The sequence below is a fragment of the Castor canadensis genome, chromosome 12 (genome assembly GCF_047511655.1).
Source record: "Castor canadensis chromosome 12, mCasCan1.hap1v2, whole genome shotgun sequence".
NCBI classification, from domain to species: Eukaryota; Metazoa; Chordata; class Mammalia; order Rodentia; family Castoridae; genus Castor; species Castor canadensis.
In genome coordinates, this window is record NC_133397.1 from 2,296,743 (window position 1) to 2,316,415 (window position 19,673).

Here is a 19,673-nt window from a genome sequence, read left to right on the forward strand (position 1 = left end):
CGCCCTGTTGTAGTTAATCAGCCATCAAACCCATGGTGATGATGATGCATTGTGCAGACTCTCAGAAAATAATTACCTCCTTCCCCTCCTACCTGCAGAGTTCCAGGACATCTCCCCTTTATCAGGGCTCCCAAAGTGGTTGGGATAGACATCAGCTGGGCAGGTGTAAAGTACAGGAAACACTAGAGTGCCCCAGGCCTGTGGCCAGTGGCTCCATATGGGAAAACAAATTCAGCTATAAGTTGAGCCAACAACTCAAGGAGAACCCTAATTCTTCATAGAAAAATAACCACATGCAACAAAAAAAGAGTTTCAAAGACACCTTTGTCATCTATTCTGGAAGAGTGAAAAAGCATAATGACTCCAAGTGTGACACTGGGGCACGCCTCTTCTAAATGGTTTCTTTGCCAGGAAGAGGAAGAGTGTTATTAATCTTACGTGTATATCTACATCCTATCTTGTTCCAGAAAGGCCGCTGCTGCACACAACCTGAAATGCACTGAAAATGGTCAAAGCATCACATCAGATAGGTGCAACTTGGCAAAACATCCCTATGCGCTCAGTCCAGTTTCACTCAGGAAGCTGCTTGAATGCTGACTTCACCACGGAGGAATTTGTCTGGATGTCTTCCAGTCCTGTATAGGACATTCCGTGACCGTGCTCAGGGAGGCTCCTTCATCCCAGCCAGGGCAGCTGCCTTGACCACAGCAGCTGGTGTGCCGTCTGCTGTATGCAAAGGGGTCATGGGAAGAGGATGTGTGTTTATTTCTGATTCATTAAGAACAACGCCATTGGCACTGAGTAAGTGTCAAACAGAGGCCAAGGCATTTAACTAATTTAGAGCTGGAAAGAGTACTCCACAACAGGAGGAGATGGGGCCCCGAGAAAAATACTCAGCTCAAAGTGAGAGTGCAGAAACTCACTGGGCATGGATCTGAAGTCAGAGCACAGGACTGTGCCTAGAATTCATCACTCTTCCTGAGCAAGTGCAAGCTGACTGAAGGGGCAAATCAGGACAGGGGAAGAGCAACACGCTAGGAAAGGAGGAAGCTGTTATTTCCAAACAAGTGCTTCCCCCATAAAGCCTAAATTGTTTATATCTACCTTCCAAGGACTAGCTAGAGGATGTGAAAACATTATCTAAGCCCACACTGATAACGATCAGTCTTCATTCCCAGCAACTGAAACAACTCCAGATCCCCAGTGATGCCAGGTGTGCCTTCTTCCATTCATGTGGCTGGGAGGCAATTGGGAGTTTCTGAAGTCAGGGTCAGATGGCCCAGCCACAAATCCCAGCACCCCACTGAGGAGTGAGCAAGCCAAGTATGTTCTCCTTGATGTCCCTGGCCTGCACGACAATGGCAGGATGCAAACAAAGCCACAGGGAAGGCTCAGCATTGTGGTTGCTGCAATTCACTGGCTTCTGTTCAAACATGCAGAGCGCTTCCTCTGGACTCAGTGTTGTCCTTGGTGCTGAGAATATGGCCTTGACCAAGTGGGAGTTTCCCAGGAAGCTTCAGAGCTTACAGAGAGCATTGCATATCAACATGAACAGGGGAGCCCCCGGCAGAGACGATGGTTAAGAAGACAAAATTGGGAAAACTGACAAAGTCAGGGGGTAGGTGGAGTGTGGTTACTTTAGAGAATGCTTAGGAAAGACCCATCTGAATAGGTGGGGCAGTCAGGTGCTGGTGGCTCACACCTGTAATCCTAGCTACTCACGAGGCAGAGATCAGGAGGATGGCATTTTGAAGCCAGCCTGGGCAAATAGTTCATGAGACCCTATCTCGAAAAACCCTATCACAGAAGGTAACACACACGCACAGGAAATTAATGTGAGTCAACTCCCTGTATAGCTATCCTTATCTCAACCAGCAAAAACCCTTGTTCCTTCCTATTATTGCTTATACTCTCTCTACAACAAAATTAGAGATAAGGGCAAAATAGTTTCTGCTGGGTATTGAGGGGGTGAGGGGGGAGAGGAAGGGGGCAGAGTGGGTGGTAAGGGAGGGGATGGGGGCAGGGGGGAGAAATGACCCAAGCCTTATATGCACATATGAATAATAAAAAAAAGAAAAAGAAAAAGAAAAACCCTATCACAAAAAAATTGGGCCGATGGAATGGCTCAAGGTGAAGGCCCTGAGTTCAAGCCCCAGGACTGGGGGAAGAAAAAATGAGGTTAGGCAGAACCGCGAAGCTGCCAGCTATATAGTCAGACACACACATTGACGTGCTATTGGTCATCTGTGGCTCCAGTAAGCTCAAGACGGGGTCTCCATCCTCACAGTGCAGACCTGCAGAACTGGCTGGGTCTGAGGGCTGTCTACACCAACCCTTTTTATTACTTTTCTTAACAAATACATTAAGCACCACATTTTCACAGAGGTCCTGCCACATAACCCTAACATGTCATCTCCATTTTAGAGATGCAGGTTTGCTCTGGAGAAATGAGTGAGTCCAGTGACGTTATGTCTAAGAGCAGGTGAGGATGAATCCAGGTTGTGCTCCCAGGCACTTTCTGTCTGCCTCCTGGGCAGCCTAGTTCTGGAGTACATCTGGTAGGTGTTCAAACTGGATACCCTGGATCACAGGCCTTTTATATCAGGAGCTCAAGACAATTGCCAGGTTGGCCCTGCTGTATGCCTGGTTTAGGCCTTGCTTGTTGGAGGTCTGAAATGGGCACAGGAAGGATGTTCCAAATTAGGAGTTCAGACTGCATCAGAAAAAGAGACAATGAACGAGACTGAGGATGAATGTCCCAACACTGACACCAGTCCTTCACAGGAAGGAGCAGCACGTCTCTGGCTCTGCAGAAGAGACAGCACTGGAGTTCATGGAACTTGCAGCATGCTCAAGTGCTCCCTAATGCCACAGGCAATGCTGAGGGCACCTCTTCTGGAGTTCTCTCATTCTCAATTTATAAGGCAAAAAGGAAAGTAAACACATCAAAAACAGCACTTATCACCTTGGGTTCAACTCTAAACAGCACTCTCACTTCCACTGTACCTACTGACTTATATTTCCAAATGTCGAATTCCAGGTATAATGATAAAACTGACACCACTGAAGATGGCTAAAAGAATTTAATACCAAACACCAGTGAGGACACAGAGAAATTGGTCCTTGCACTGTGGTGGGATATCCAACATGCAGTCACCCTGCAAAGAGGCATAGTGTTTTCAAAACTAAACAGCATGAGTCAGCATCTGATCATGGGGCATTCAGCTAGGAGAAATGAAAAAAAAATCCTGTTCATTAACACTTAGTGCAGCTTTATTCAGAACAGAAAAAAAAAAAAATGGGGGAAAACCTCCATGTCCTGGCAAACAGCAAAAATTAGCACTTGCCAAGGGTTAGAGGACAGCCAGGTGGCTATAGCTGTAAAAGGCACACAGGGACCCCTGGTGGTTGTTCTGGACTGCAGTGGAGGCTCCATGGCCCACACATGATGAAAGAGCACAGAACTGAACCCACACACAATCACATGGAGCTAGTGGAACCTGCCAGGATCGGCGGAATGCACCAGAGCACCCACCTGCTGGTGGTGACCTTGTCTGCTGGCATGCAGTTACTATGGGAACCAGATGGAGGGTGTACAGGGTCCAGAGATACTCCTACAAATGCTGGTGAACCTACAATTACCTCAAAGTAAAATGCTCACAACAAACAGAGGAATAGAAAAAGATAATATGAAAGAATTCAAGGAATGCTTCGAACAATGACAGCAAAATCAGCATAAACAGCACTCCAGACTAATTGGAGTATGCTTCAACACAAACAGAAACTTCCTGTCCAGTGTGCCTTTTGCAGGACTGCACACATGCGGGGTGATTTGGTGTGTCACTTGAATGCTCAGTTCTCTACGATGCACGCCAGTGTGGCTGCCCTTCTGGATGGTATACTTGACAGAACATCTGCAAGGTGGGAAGTTGGGGAAGAAACCCAACAGCCTTCATCTCCGGGCATGTGGCGGGCCCTCCTTGGAGCTCCAGCATCTCTACAATTTACCCTTCTCTGGTGACAGCTGACCTGCCCTGAGGCTCCCTGGTCTTGCCTCAGTGCTGCTATGCCCACACAGGTACACATGCCCATGCCTAGAGGCACAAGTGCTGCTTGTCAGGGCTTGAAATGCAGAACTTTTGGTGGGGTTCTGTGATTTGCACAGACTCAGGAAGCCAAGGCACAGCAGTAAGACAATCACTCCCATGGCTTCAGGACCCACTTGCCTCTGTAATACTGGAAGTGACATCAATACTCAGAGCTCCTCTGTGACAAGGAATGGACAGTGACCAGGTGGATGCACCACAGCCAGGGAACAACCCACTTCAGACTGCACAGAGCCCTTCCAAGCCCCATGCTGCCTCAACATGACAGATCAATTGTGACCACTGTGTGGAGGCCATGGGAATGGCCAGGTGGGTGGACACAGCCTACCTCCAACCATGCAGACTGCTACTAACATGTCCCATGACATGCCACATCACTGACAGGAAAATAAAAGTGAGAACCAGACACAGAGGACTTGGGGACACTGCCAGACACACTGTGCCTTCTTAGAGTCCACGGGAAAAGGAGTTTACACGACTGGCAAGCAGGCCATGTCTTCATGCAGACTCCATGGGAAGAGGAGCTTACACCCCTTTAATCTAAATAACAGATCATTTATGCCTAAGTGCTGCACAGAGACCAGCTAGTTTATTTTCTGTCAGGTGACTGTGGGAAACCCTGATTCAGATGAACAGGGAACGGATGGGATGCAGGTTCTTTACCACATTTGCAGTGGGTTTCTATAAACCTGGCCAATCTAGGTAACAACTGAGAACTAAAAACAAACCAATGTGCAGTACTTCATGGCCAGGAGCACTCCAAAGTGTGGAGGGGAGGCTCCTGTACATGACCTATACAGAGCGTGGCACCTGAGCAGCCTTCAGGCTTGTTCTGGGCAGAGTGAACATGCAGCATCCTACCAGGCCACGTTGCTGTGGGCGCCGTTGTCAAGGTGACAGAGCAGCTCCAGGGCCTGTGCGGTGCTCGCAGAGTCGTCAGGGGACTCGTGGCTGCTGGATTCCAGCTCCTTGGGCATCCTCCACACGGCTGCACATGCCACAACTCGACTGTCTGAAGCTGAGCGACAGAGGAGAATGTCAGCAGGGCACAGTCACAGACAGCGCAGCGACACTCATGCAAGCCCACAAGCAGAGCACATCTGCTCTCCACAACATTAAAGCTGCAGGCAGCAGAGCACGGAGAGAGGCCCCACCAGAGCCAGCAAGAGTCAGAGTGAGGCACAGCCTGCAATTAGCATCTGTGAGCCCACCTTCTCCTTGTTTTAAAAACCATCATTCTGTTTCAGAAGAAAGTTTAATTTCTTCAAAATCAATTTCCTCCTGTTCTTCAAACAAGGGAATAAAATGGAGGACAGAGCTATACTTACCAGGCTCACACTGAAGTGGCACTAAACAGTCTCTATGCTCATAGCTTTACAGGATCATCATAAACAGGTGTAGCACACACGAGGCATTCTCTCTTTGAAAACACAGTTCGTACCATTAGTCTGCCTCAGTTTACCTAAGGTAGTATTTGAGACTACAGGGCAAGACCACGCGGAGGCACCACAAGCTGAAGCCCAAACTCAGGTGGAGAGCAACCCACTCACAGGATCACTCTGTGAACCAGGCCCATTGTCACAGTACCCCCTGCTGGCAGCTCAGAGACAATGCTCAAAGCCTTGGCACCTTTCATTTTACAGATATGTCAGGGGTTTAGGCAGGCCATAGTGTACACAGAGAAACTAAACTCACATTAGAAGTGTGGGGTCACTGCTCTTTGGGGGATGTGCCAGGCTCCAGAAAACTTCTTAATATGACAAAGTTTTAAAAGACAGGATTTTGCATTAAGGTCTTAAATAAAAATTGTTTCAAAAGTTGTTTTCCACTTAGTTTTAAGTTGCAAATTTGCTAGACACCATCCATCCCCTCTTAAAGACGACCTCAATAAACAAGATCCAAAATCAATTCAGTGATTGACATCAAGTGAAGAATATAAAGTATTATCATTGTCTTAGAGCAAGAAAGAAACACCTCCTGAGTAGTATTTCCTACATATAAACAAGAATATACATGGCATCATAAAAATGAGAAGGACTTCATATGTGAAAAAGGACCACTTATTACTAGCTGTGATGGACCTTCAATCTAAATATGAGAACACAGCAGTGACTTCAAAGTACCAGCTTCATGGATATGATCAGTAACACCATGAGTACCCATACTCAGATACTAGCAAGAAGAAATTAGGATTTCAATCAATGCTTTCTGATTTCAAACTCAGTACTTACTTCATATACTTGGCTGGGTCTCAAACAATATGGAATTTGGGTTTAAAGAAAAAAAAATCATGCATGCCATTTATCTCTATATATCTGTTTCTTAATGTTAACATTTCTAGCTTTAACTATGAAAATGTAGGGCACAATAGCCTCTCTATACAAGAAAATTTTTGGCTGAATTTCAGTCTCACAGTCTTTCTGTAGAGCCTAGGAGATCAGCTCCTGGAAAAGCAAGACTAGCCACAGAAAAAGCAGCAGCTCTGAGTTGGAAAAAAGAAACCATGTCAACACATTAGCCTAAGAGAGACACAGATTATATTACTCTTTCTATGTGACAGAAAGAGATGCCTAATCTGAAAATAGAACTAAGAGTGAGGCTCAGCTATGCTGCACTGCGAGGTGAGGGAAACCAGGGAGCGATGAAGGCAAGAGCAGCAAGCACAGCTGCTCTACAAGAGGAGGCAACTAGCAACAGGTCCCCCAGCAACAACCTCCTTTGGAGAATCCTGTTCAGGATCAAGAAACTAAGTCTTCCTCTACCTGTCTGTTCACCAGACTCCTTGACCACCTCCACAGAACTCTTAAAAGGCACCAAAAAGGTTCTTATGAAATAATACTTTGCACTTTCCAATAACCTCCCTCTCTCCAAAGTCTACCCCAGACAGTAAGCTAAAATGACCAGGTTTGACACTGAGTGTCCTCACCCCTGTTCACCCAGCATCATAAACCAACCAACACCCGAGCTCATCACCCTGACACAGTAAAGAGCAACCAAGGAATGTCCAAGGAGCTGCCCCTGACTGAATATACACTCAGGTCAACCACCATTCCATCCTAAAGCTCTTAACACAGCAGAGAGGGATTTGGAATTCGATTTTCCTTCCTCCCTCCCTCCGTCTCTCCTTCCTTCCCTCCTTTCCTCCTTCCTTCCTTCCTTCCTCTCTCTCTTTTTTTTTTGATTTATCATACAGCAATAATACAGGGGGACTTTGTTGCGCTAATTCCATATACACATATGGTGTATGCTGAACAAATTCACCCCCTCCATTATATTCTCATTCTCCCTCTCTCTTTTCCTCCCTCTTTAAAACAGTGTTTGGTGGGTTTCACTGTGGTGTCTTCATATGTGTACATGCAGTGTACTTCCATTCTCTTCACCCCACAGTATCCTTTCCTTTCCCCTCCCCCTCCTGCTGATCCCTTATAGGCAGTCCCCCATATACATTCATATGCCATCAGCATTATCCTCCTCCTCATCGTCATTTTGTTCTAGTTCTACAAATGAGCTAGAATATGTACTACTCTTACCTTTTGAGCTTGGCTTATCTCACTCAGCATGATGATCTCTAGTTACATACATTTTCCTGCAAATGACATAATTTCATTTTTATTTATAGCTAAGTAATATCCCACAGGGTGTGTGTGTGTGTGTGTGTGTGTGTGTGTGTGTGTGTTTTCTTTATCCACTCATCTGTTGTTGAGTACTTGGGTTGATTCCACAGTTTGGCTATTGTGAAGAGAGCTGCAATAAACATAGGTATGCAGATAAACCTCTTACATATTGATTTACACTCCTTTGGATATATGCCCAAGAATGATATGGTGGGGTCATAAGGTAGGACTGTTTCTATTTTTTTGAGGAACCTGAACACTGATTTCCATAGTGATTGCACTAGTTTACATTCCCACCAGCAGTGGATGAGGTTCAGCTTTCCCCAAATCCTTGTCAACATTTGTTGTTTGTTTTCTTTAACAAATAAGGCTGGGCAAATTGGCCATCCACATGCAGAAGATGGAAACTAGACCCCTATTTCTTCCCTGTACAACAACTCTAAACAGATTGAAGCTTAATGTAAGACCTGAAATATGACAAATGTGATAAAGATGGCACAAGCTGTCAACATCAAGAATAAAAAGGTGATATCACCACAGATCACACAGATATTAAAACATCACTTAAAGATGTTATGAATAGCTTTATATTTCAAAATACTTAAAATTCCAATGAAAGGGCACGTTCCCAGAAAAATCAGAACTGAACAGAACTGATAGCAGAAGAAATAAAAACTCTGTTTAACAAACTGATCCTAAATTTAAAATTTCCACAAAGAAACCACTAGGCCTAAGTGATTACCCCCATGAGTTCTTTCAAGAATTTAAAGAAAAAGTAAAACACCAGGCACGATTCACACATCTATAATCCCAGAACTAGGGAGGCTGAGGTAGGAGGATCATGAGTTACAGGCCAGCCTGGGTTACATAGTGACTTCAAGTCCAGTCTGGACTAAATAGTGAGACTTGTCTCAAAAACAAAATAAAACAAAAAAACAGGAAGGAAAGGAGGGAGGGAAAAGAAACAGACAAACAAAAGTCACATGGGAACATGTGCCTGACAATGAGACCTTAGTAGGGCATTAAAAGGTCATTTTCCACATTTTGTATGATGTTGGCTATAGGCTTGTCATAAATAGCCTTTATTATATTGAGGTACATTCCTTCTATTCCTAGTTTCATCAGAACTTTCATCATGAAAGGATGTTGAATTTTATTGAAGATTTTTTCTGCATCCATTGAGATGATCATGTGGTTTTTGTCTTTGCTTTGTTAATATGCTGTTTTACATTTAATGAATTGTGTATGTTGAACCATCCCTGCATCCCTGAGATGAAACTGATTTGATCATGGTGTATGATCTTTCTGATATGCTATTGAATTCGGTTTGCTGGTATTTTATTGAGAATTTTTGCATCTAAGTTTATTAAAGAAATTGGCCTATAATTCTCTTTTTTTGTTGTGTCCTTGTTTGGTTTTAGGATGAGTGTAATACTGGCTTCAGAGAATGATTTTGGCAGTGGTCCTTCCCTTTCTATTTCATGGAAAAGTTTGAGGAGTGTTGATATTATTTCTTCTTTAAAGGTCTGGTAGAATTCAGCAGTAAATTCATCAGGTCCTGGAAAATTCTTTTTTGGGAGACTATTGCTACTTCACTTTCATTGCTTGTTACAGTTATTTAGGTGATTTACATCCTCTTAGTTCAATTGTAGTTGGTCATAGGTATCTAGAAATTTATCCATTTTCTTCCAATTTATTGGAATATAGGTTTTCAAAGTAATCCCTAATAAGTCCTTGTATTTCATTGGTGTTTGTTATGATCTCCCCTTTTTCGTTACTAATTTTATTAATTTGGGTCTTTTCCCTCATCATTTTAGTCAGATTTGCTAGTGCTTAATCTTATTTATCTTTGCAAAGAACCAACTTTTTGTTTTATTGATTTTTTTTTCTCTATTTCATTGATTCATTATTTTTATTATCTCTCTCCCACTGGTTTTAAAGTCAGGAACAAGACAAGGTAGTCACTCTCTCCACTCTTATTCAACATAGTCTTGCAATTACTAGTGAAAGCAGTAAGATAGGAAGAAGAACTAAAAGGAATTCAAATAGGAAAGGAAGAAGTCAAACTATCCCTATATGCAGATGACATGATCTTTTACCCAAAAGACCCAGAAAACTCTTATACATCATAAACACCTTCCACAAAGTACCAGGATAAAAAATCAGTAGTCTTTCTGATGAACAGACTGGGAAAGAATATAGGAAAACAATTCTATTTACAACAGCCTCAAAAAATACCTGGAATAAACTTAACAAAGGAAGTGAAAGACCTCTACAGTGAAAACTATAAACTACTGAAGAAATAAATCAAAGAAAACTACAGAAGATGGAACAATCTCACATGTGCGTGGTTCACAGAATCAGTATTGCAAAAATGGTTTTATTACCAAAAGCAATCTACATGTTCAATGTAATCCCCCACCAAAATTCCAATGACATTCATCAGAGACTGAAAAATCAACCCTAAAGTTCATTAGGAAACACAAAAGACCAAGAATAGCAAAAGCAATACTGAACAAAAAGAATGGCACTGAAGGTATCACAATTCCCAGCTTCAAGCTATACTACACGGCCATAGCAATAAAAACAGCATGGTGCTGGCACAAAAACTGACATGATGACCAATGGAACAGAATAGAAGACCCAAATATGAATCTACATAGCTATGCCCACCTGATTTTTGACAATGGCACCCCAAAACATACAATGGAGAAAAGACAGCCACTTCAACAAATGTTGCTGGGAAAACTGGATACCTGCCTGCAGAAAACTGAAACTAAGTCTTTCACCCTGTACAAGTAGATTAAGGACCTTAACAAAAGACCTGAAACCTTGAAGCTAGTGCAAGGAACAGTAGGGAACACTCTGGAACTTATAGCTATAGGCAATAACTGCCTAAATAGAACTCCAAGGGATCAGCAACTAAGAGAAAGGATTGATAAATGGGACTACATGAAACTAAAAATCTTCTGCACAAAACAAATGGTCACCAGATTGAAGAGGCAGCCCACAGAATGGGAGAAAATCTTGCAGCTATATGTCTGACAAGGGATTATTAACCAGAACATACAGGGAGCTCAACAAACTAAACTCCCCAAAAATCAATGACCCAATAAAGAAATGAGAAGTGAACTGAACAGGACTTTTTCAAAGGAAGAAATCCAAGTAGCCAAAAAATACATGAAGAAATGCTCAACATCCCTGGCCATGAAGGAAATGTAAATCAGAACCATGTTAAGATTCCACCTCACTCCTGTTAGAATGGCTATCATCAAGAACACAAACAACAAATGTTGGCGAGGATGTGGGGGGAAAAGGAACCCTCATACACTGCTGGTGGGAATGTAAATTAGTACAACCACTATGGAAAACAGTATGGAGGCTCCTCAAAAAACTAAAAATAGAACTACCATATGATACAGCAATACCACCCCTAAAGATATGCCTAAAGGATTTAAATCAGGTTACAAAAAAGGCACCGGCACACCCATGTTTATGGCAGCATTATTCATAATAGTAAAGCTATGGAACCAGCCAAGATGCCCCACAACTGATAAATGTATTAAGAAAATGTGGCATTTATATACAATGGAATTTTATTCAGTTGTAAAGAAGAATGAAGTTTTGTCATTTGCAGGTAAATGGATGGAAGTAGAGAACATCATCTTAAGTGAAGGTAGTTAAGGTTGAGAAAGCCAGGCTACATGTTTTCTCTCATATGTAGAATATAGGTCCAATACAAATACAAGCAATATTATATATACATAAAAACATATACAAAGCATGTATCCCTTTGTGGGACTGGTAGAGGAGAATAAAGGAGGAGGAAATGAAGAAAAGATAGTGAATAATACTGAAATACATCACATCTGTGTAGGACCAAGAAAGGAAACATGCTGAAAACTGTTAAACAACACAGGATGGGGAAAGGGGCGAGGAAGGGCAGGGAAGGGAAGATAAACTGACTTAAGCTCAATCCCTATACAGGTATAAAACCAAGGTAAAAACCCCACTGATCAATGAACAGACACCTAAACAATGAAGGAAAAGAATGAAAAATAGGTCATGCTAAGAGGGGTGGGGACACTAAAGGGAGGCGGAGGGTAAAGGAAGGAAGTAAAGAAGGTGAATATGGTTGATGAACTTTCTATGCATGAATGAATAAATGTTTAAATCACCATAAGAAGACTAAGGTAGAAAGAAGAAAAAAAGAGGGGATGAACCAATTTGGGGTACTATATATATATATATATGGAAAGGTCACAAGGAAACTCCCTGTAGAGATATCTTAAACAAACAAAAATGTCCTTAAAAAACAAAACAAAACAGAGAACAGGAATGTAAAACCAGTCCTGTCTGGGGCTGGTACCAGTGGGAGAGAGAAGGATATAACGAAAGAGGGTAGGAGGATGAATATGGTGGACATATTATGTATTCCTGTATGAAAGTGGAAAAATGAGAACACTTGAAACTATTCTAAGAATGGGGGAAAGGGGGATAAAGGAGATGATGGAGGGGGTGAATTTTACTAAGATATATTGAAATCACTTTTGTAAATGTCACAATGTACCTGCAGTACAACAGTTATACCATAATAAAAAAAGAAATCCTGTATCTTCACTCTCATGAGTGAGGTGTAAAATCCCAAAGTCTTAGCAAATAAAATCCACTGATGTATAAAAAGCATACCAACACCACAAGCAAATGAGATTCATTCCAGCACAGAAGTTATTTACAAAATTTGAAAGATCAGGTAAAATAATTCATCACATTACCAAGCTAAAGGAAAAAATATATATGACCACTACAAAAGATGTTGACAACTCTGATATGAGTCAATGCCCATTTCCGATAATATTCTTAGGCAGACTAGAGAAAGGAAATTTACTCTGGTAAAGAGATTAAGAAAAAAGGAAAGAACACAATAAGCAAGATGGCGGCTAGAGGGAGGAATCAGAAAGCGTGCCTCCTAAAGTGAAATCTCGGAGAGATGCTGGAGACACACCTTGCAGGCAAGGCCACCAAGGAAGAGGCAAAACTTTGACCCCTCCACACTTCCAGCCTGCGCAGAGCATCTCCACTTCACATTGAACAGAGAAACCAGGAAGGCCCCCAGGCCACCGCCAGACACCGGTGCCCAGACAGCTTGGGAAGACGTGGAGCACAAGGTGAGTTAAGCAGTACACAGTACTTCCACAGACAACCCTGGGCCAGATCAGCATAGCCCCCCGGACAGACTGACACCCACCCAGGGAAAAAAAGAAAAACTGGGTAATAAGCAATAAGAACAATAAAGACACGTAGCAAAGAGGGTGGGGCGACCTGAGCTCCGAAGAGGAGGAGAGGGGATCCCTCCCGGAACTGTAAATAAACAAGCCGGGGCTGGCCAGAGAGGGAAGGAGCGGGGGCACGCACCCAGCAACCAGGAGCGGGAAAGCTTGTAAAAGTGGTGGAGGGAGAAAAACTCCACAGGAGAGGAGGGAAGATCCACTTCCCATGTGAGCTATAAACAAACACGCCGGCCAGCAGGAACAGCAACACACCCCCAGCAATCAGGAGCGGGAAAGCTTGTAAAAGCGGTGGTGGGAGGAAAACTCCACAGGAGAGGGGGGAAGACCCACTTCCCACGTGAACTGTAAATGAACTGTAAATAAACACATAGGCCTGAGAAAGCGGGTGCAGTGTCACCTCCCCTAGTGTGCTTGGAAAGGGGAAAGCTTCTAGCAGTGGCATCCCACACAGGAAAACTCTGAGTAAACAAAGCCAGGTGAGTGCTAAGCTCATCCCAGAGATCTGCATAAATAACGCCGCCAGCAACAGCAGGCTGACAGCAGCGGGCAGACAAGCCACAGCTGCAGATAGCCATTCACAGACCTGTCTCCAGACTCTTTTTTTTCTCTCTCCCTGCCTTTGATGAGAAAACAACCAAACTACACCTGCATGCTGAAAAACTTACAGAAACTGTACTGCATTTGAACTTAGGACACTTTGTAGGGTTTTTTTGTTTTGTTTTGTACGGTTTTGTTCTATTTTATGTTTCCCCTTTGATGAGACAAATACAGAACAACACCAGAGGCACCATCTCCAGGACTGGAGGCTGAGGGACAAACACTAAAATTATTAATACTGAAACTTCATTGTATTTGAACTTGGAGATTTTTTTTTAATTTTTATATATTTATATATTTTTTTCTTTCATTTATTTATTTTTTATTGTTATTCTTTTTTGTTGTTGTTGTCTTTTTTTCTTTTTTTGGTGCTGGGATCCAACCCAGAGCCTCACACATGCTAGGCAAGCGCTGTACCACTGAGCTACAGCCCAGCCCTTTATTGTTATTCTTATCTTTATTCTTTTTATTTTTTATTTTCAATCCTCTCTCTCTCTCTATAATGCCTTTTCACCTTATGGTTGATTAGTACACTGTCTCTCCCTGTTTATACCTTTAAAACTTTTTTTGTTTGTTTCTTTGTTTTGTTTTTTTTTTCTACTTCATTATTTGTTTTTCCCTTTTCCATTACAGGGACAGTAACAACACCAAGGGCAATGACAGGAAGACAGAAAAAACAGGGAAACCAGTTTCCCCACAGCAAAAAGTTAGTACAGGAAACAGAGGGAAATGAAGAAAACAAGATCGACAGACCCCTGGCAAACCTGACTAAAATGAGGAGAGAAAAAAACCCAAATTAGTAGAATCAGGAATGCAAAAGGGGAGATAACAACAAACACTACGGAAGTCCAGGAAATCATCAGAGACTACTTTAGAACCTATATTCAAATAAATTTGAAAATCTTAAAGAAATGAACAGATTTCTAGATACATATGATCATCCAAAACTGAACCAAGAGGACATTAATCACCTGAATAGACCTATAACACAAAATGAAATTGAAGCAGCAATCAAGAGTCTCCCCAAAAAGAAAAGTGCAGGACCTGATGGATTCTCTGCTGAATTCTATCAGACCTTTAAGAACAACTGATACCAACCCTCCTTAAACTCTTCCACGAAATAGAAAGGGAAGGAAAACAGCCAGTTTTACACGTATTCCAAAACCAGGCAAAGACATCTCCAAAAAGGAGAACTATAGGCCAATCTCCTTAATGAACATTGATGCAAAAATCCTCAACAAAATAATGGCAAACCGAATTCAACAACACATCAAAAAGATTAATCACCACGACCAAGTAGGCTTCATCCCAGGGATGCAGGGGTGGTTCAACATACGAAAATCAATAAACGTAATAAACCACATTAACAGAAGCAAAGACAAAAACCACTTGATCATCTCAACAGATGCAGAAAAAGCCTTTGATAAGATCCAACATCATTTCATGATAAAAGCTCTAAGAAAACTAGGAATAGAAGGAAAGTACCTCAACATTATAAAAGCTATATATGACAAACCTACAGCCAGCATTATACTTAACGGAGAAAAACTGAAACTATTCCCTCTAAAATCAGGAACCAGACAAGGATGCCCATTATCTCCACTCCTATTCAACATAGTACTGGAATTCCTAGCCAGAGCAATTAGGCAGGAAAAGGAATAAAAGGAATACAAATAGGTAAAGAAACTCAAAATATCCCTATTTGCATATGACATGATCCTATACCTTAAAGACTCAAAAAACTCTACTCAGAAGCTTCTAGACATCATCAATAGCTACAGCAAGGTAGCAGGATATAAAATCAACATAGAAAAATCATTAGCATTTCTATACACTAATAATGAACAAACTAAAAAAGAATATATGAAAACAATTCCATTTACAATACCCTCAAAAAAAATCAAATACCTAGGTGCAAACCTAACAAAAGATGTGAATGACCTCTACAAGGAAAACTATACACTTCTGAAGAAAGAGATTGAGGAAGACTATAGAAAGTGGAGAGATCTCCCATGCTCATGGATTGGTAGAATCAACATAGTAAAAATGTCTATACTCTCAAAACATGTTTAATGCAATTCCCATCAAAATTCCAATGACATTCATTAAAGACATTGAAAAATCTACTGTTAAATTTATATGGAAACACAAAAGGCCATGAATAGCCAAGGCAATACTCAGTCAAAAGAACAATGCTGGAAGTATCACAATACCTGACTTTAAACATTATTACAAAGCAGTAACAATAAAAACAGCATAGTACTGGCACAAAAACAGACATGAAGACCAGTGGAACAGAATAGAGGACCCAGATATGAAGCCACACAACTATAACCAACTTGTGTTTGACAAAGGCACTAAAAATATATGATGGAGAAAAAGCAGCCTCTTCAACAAAAACTGCTGGGAAAACTGGTTAGCAGTCTGCAAAAAACTGAAACTAGGTCCATGTATATCACCCTATACCAATATTAACTCAATATGGATCAAAGATCTTAATATCAGACCACAAACTCTAAAGCTGATACAGGAAAGAATAGGAAATACTCTGGAGTTAGTAGGTATAGGTAAGAACTTTCTTAATGGAACCCCAGCAGCCCAACAACTAAGAGATAGCATAGAGAAATGGGACTTCATAAAACTAAAAAGCTTCTGCTCGTCAAAAGAAATGGTCTCTAAACTGAAGAGAACACCCACAGAGTGGGAGAAAATATTTGCCAGCTACACATCAGACAAAGGACTGATAACCAGAATATATAGGGAACTTAAAAAACTAAATTCTCCCAAAACTAATGAACCAATAAAGAAATGGGCAAGTGAACTAAACAAAACTTTCTCAAAAGGAGAAATTCAAACGGCCAAAAAACACATGAAAAAAATGCTCACCATCTCTAGCAATAAAGGAAATGCAAATCAAAACCACACTAAGATTCCACCTCACCCCTGTTAGAATAGCCATCATTAGCAACACCACCAACAACAGGTGTTGGCGAGGATGCAGGGAAAAAGGAACCCTCTTACACTGCTGGTGGGAATGTAAACTAGTACAACCACTCTGGAAAAAAATTTGGAGGCTACTTAAAAAGCTAAACATCGATCTACCGTTTGATCCAGCAATACCACTCTTGGGGATATACCCAAAAGACTGTGACACAGGTGACTCCAGAGGCACCTGCACACCCATGTTTATTGCGGCACTATTCACAATAGCCAAGTTATGGAAACAGCTAAGATGCCCCACCACTGACGAATGGATTAAGAAAATGTGGTATCTATACACAATGGAATTTTATGCAGCCATGAAGAAGAACGAAATGTTATCATTCGCTGGTAAATGGATGGAATTGGAGAACATCATTCTGAGTGAGGTTAGCCTGGCCCAAAAGACCAAAAATTGTATGTTCTCCCTCATATGTGGACATTAGATCAAGGGCAAACACAACAATGGGATTGGACTATGAGCACATGATAAAAGCGAGAGCACACAAGGGAGATATGAGGATAGGTAAGACACCTAAAAAATTAGTTAGCATTTGTTGCCCTCAACGCAGAGAAACTAAAGCAGATACCTTAAAGCAACTGAGGCCAATAGGAAAAGGGGACCAGGAACTAGAGAAAAGGTTAGATCAAAAAGAATTAACCTAGAAGGTAACACACACGCACAGGAAATTAATGTGAGTCAACTCCCTGTATAGCTATCCTTATCTCAACCAGCAAAAACCCTTGTTCCTTCCTATTATGGCTTATACTCTCTCTTCAACAAAATTAGAAATAAGGGCAAAATAGTTTCTGCCGGGTATTGAGGGGGTGGGGGGAGGGAGGGAGGGGTGGGTGGTAAGGGAGGGGGTGGGGGCACATATCTATGCACATATGAATAATAAAAAATAAAAATTGATAAAAAAATAAAGAAAGAAAGATTAAAAAAAGAAAAGAATAAAACATAGAAAAGAAAAGGAAAAGAAGAGCAGAGACAAAGAGAGGGAAATAAAAAGAAAGAAAGTCTGGGAAGAATCCTACTTATTGGTAATTTTTTTTTTCTAGTACTAGTGATTGAAATCAGGGCAACATATTAAATGCTGTGCTCTGAGGAGTGAGGCATCATTGTGTTACCACGTGTACTTAACATTATATTAGAAGTATAATTACTTCAGTGTGGCAAGAAAAAAATAAAAGTATAAGAATAGGAAAAGAAGAAATAAAATTCCATTACTAGCTAATGGTTATATGAGCAGAAAATTTAAATGAATCTACTTAATATGGGTGACATAAAAGATCAATTGGACATCTATAGATTAGCAAGAAAAACTTAAAAATGAAATTTTAAAAAATATTAAAAATCATGAAAATGTAATTCAGTATAATATCTATACTGAAAATGTGCAAGAACTTGTACACAGTGAAGCAAAGAACCCTGCTGAGACTAATTACAGAAGTAAATGGATGGAGGGATACACCATGACCATGGATTGGCGGGTTCAATGCTGCAATGAGTCCTTGAGCCTCAGGGATAGTTCCAGCAGCTTTACTTTAGGAAGAAATGAAGAACTTGCTTCTAAACTCCTAAAATTTGCATGAAAATGTAAACCCAGATACCCAAAGAGTTATTGAAAAGAACAAAACTGGAAGATTTACAAACCAATCTCAGTTTGCCATTGGTACAAAGGTAGGTAAGTTGCCCAGAGAAAGAGATGAAGTCCAGAAATGGACCTTAAAAGATGGCCACCTGACTTATAAGAAAAATGCCGCCACATGAGAACGGACACAGGATGGATTTTTCACACATGATACAGGAACAACTGTCTATCCATGTGAAAACAAAAATGTGCACCCTACCTCACAACATACTCAAAAACTATCTCCAGATAGATTGAAGATAAAAATGTAAAAGATAAAATAATACAAGTTTTTTTCTAGAGTGCATGCTATAATATCCTTCCAACCCTAAGACAGCAAAGAAAAAGACACACTAATCATAAAGGAAAAGAATGATAACATATTACATTAAAATTAAGAGCTTCTATTCACCAAAAGACAGTAATATAAAGACTTTTCATCAAAATGACAAACTTCTGCTCTTAGAAAGATACTGTTAAAAAAAACATGAAGCAAAACTGAGAAGAAAAATATTCATAACACATAGAACTGACAAAGAGCCAATATCTAGAATATAAAGAACCCTTGCGACTTAATAAAACAAATAACCCACTTTTTTAAAATGTGCAGAAACTGAATCAGACACCTCACAAATGACAACATAAATGGTCAAAACAAGCAGCAGGAAAGATGTTCAGCCTCATTAGTAAGTAGAGAAACGCAAAATAAGACCAAAATGAGATATAGCACTTATTTTACTAAGATGATTAAAATTTTACTTTACAAACACCAACAAAACCAAGTATTTGAAAAGTAGAACAATAGGCTCTCTCACGAGTTGTGGGAAAGAATGTAAAAAGCACACACAGTTTGGAAAACACTGGACCATTGAACATTCTGGTACCAGATGACCTAATAATTCCATCTTAGGAGAGGCTGCCGCCACAAAGCTTGCTTCATGATACAAACTTTGCATCAACTTCTGACTCTGGCAGTTAAAACTGGCCCCAAAGCAATGGCTGCAGAGTGAATACCATGTAACTACCAGAAGTCAGGGGGAGGCCATTATCATAATGAGCCACAAGGCCAGAGTGCCAGTCAGGAAGATCACTGGCAGAGCTGAGGGGATGGCAAAGAGGCACCCACAGGACTACTGCCTCCCTAACACATGTACACATGCACACAACACATTTTCAAAAGTACGTCATAATGAATGAGCAGGTGGCTGAAGGACATCACCCATAAAAACCATGGTTCTTTATCCAGGTCCAGATCTCAGCCAGTTTCAGACCTTGACCCCAATGACTGTAAAGAAAGCCAGATCCAGAGCTTAGGAACCTTCAACTCTAGGTCAAGTATATACTAAAATAAACACCCCAGTCTGCACCCCAGAGGAACCCACTGCCATTTTGAGTGGCCAATCACTGGGGAAAAGGAAATAAGTACCTAAACATGGCAAAGTCTGTGAACCC

The 19,673-nt window shown here is 41.2% G+C and overlaps 1 protein-coding gene across 3 annotated transcripts in view; it reads right to left on the reverse strand.

Annotated features, from left to right (window-relative positions):
- Positions 1 to 19,673, reverse strand: part of Eipr1 (EARP complex and GARP complex interacting protein 1) — a 149,733-nt gene that overhangs the window by 48,075 nt on the left and 81,985 nt on the right. For all 3 annotated transcript variants that reach the window (XM_074049085.1, XM_074049086.1, XM_020174616.2), the window contains one exon: positions 4,968 to 5,124. In XM_074049085.1, the coding sequence (XP_073905186.1) occupies positions 4,968 to 5,124 (157 nt within the window). The remainder of the gene's footprint in view (positions 1 to 4,967; positions 5,125 to 19,673) is intronic.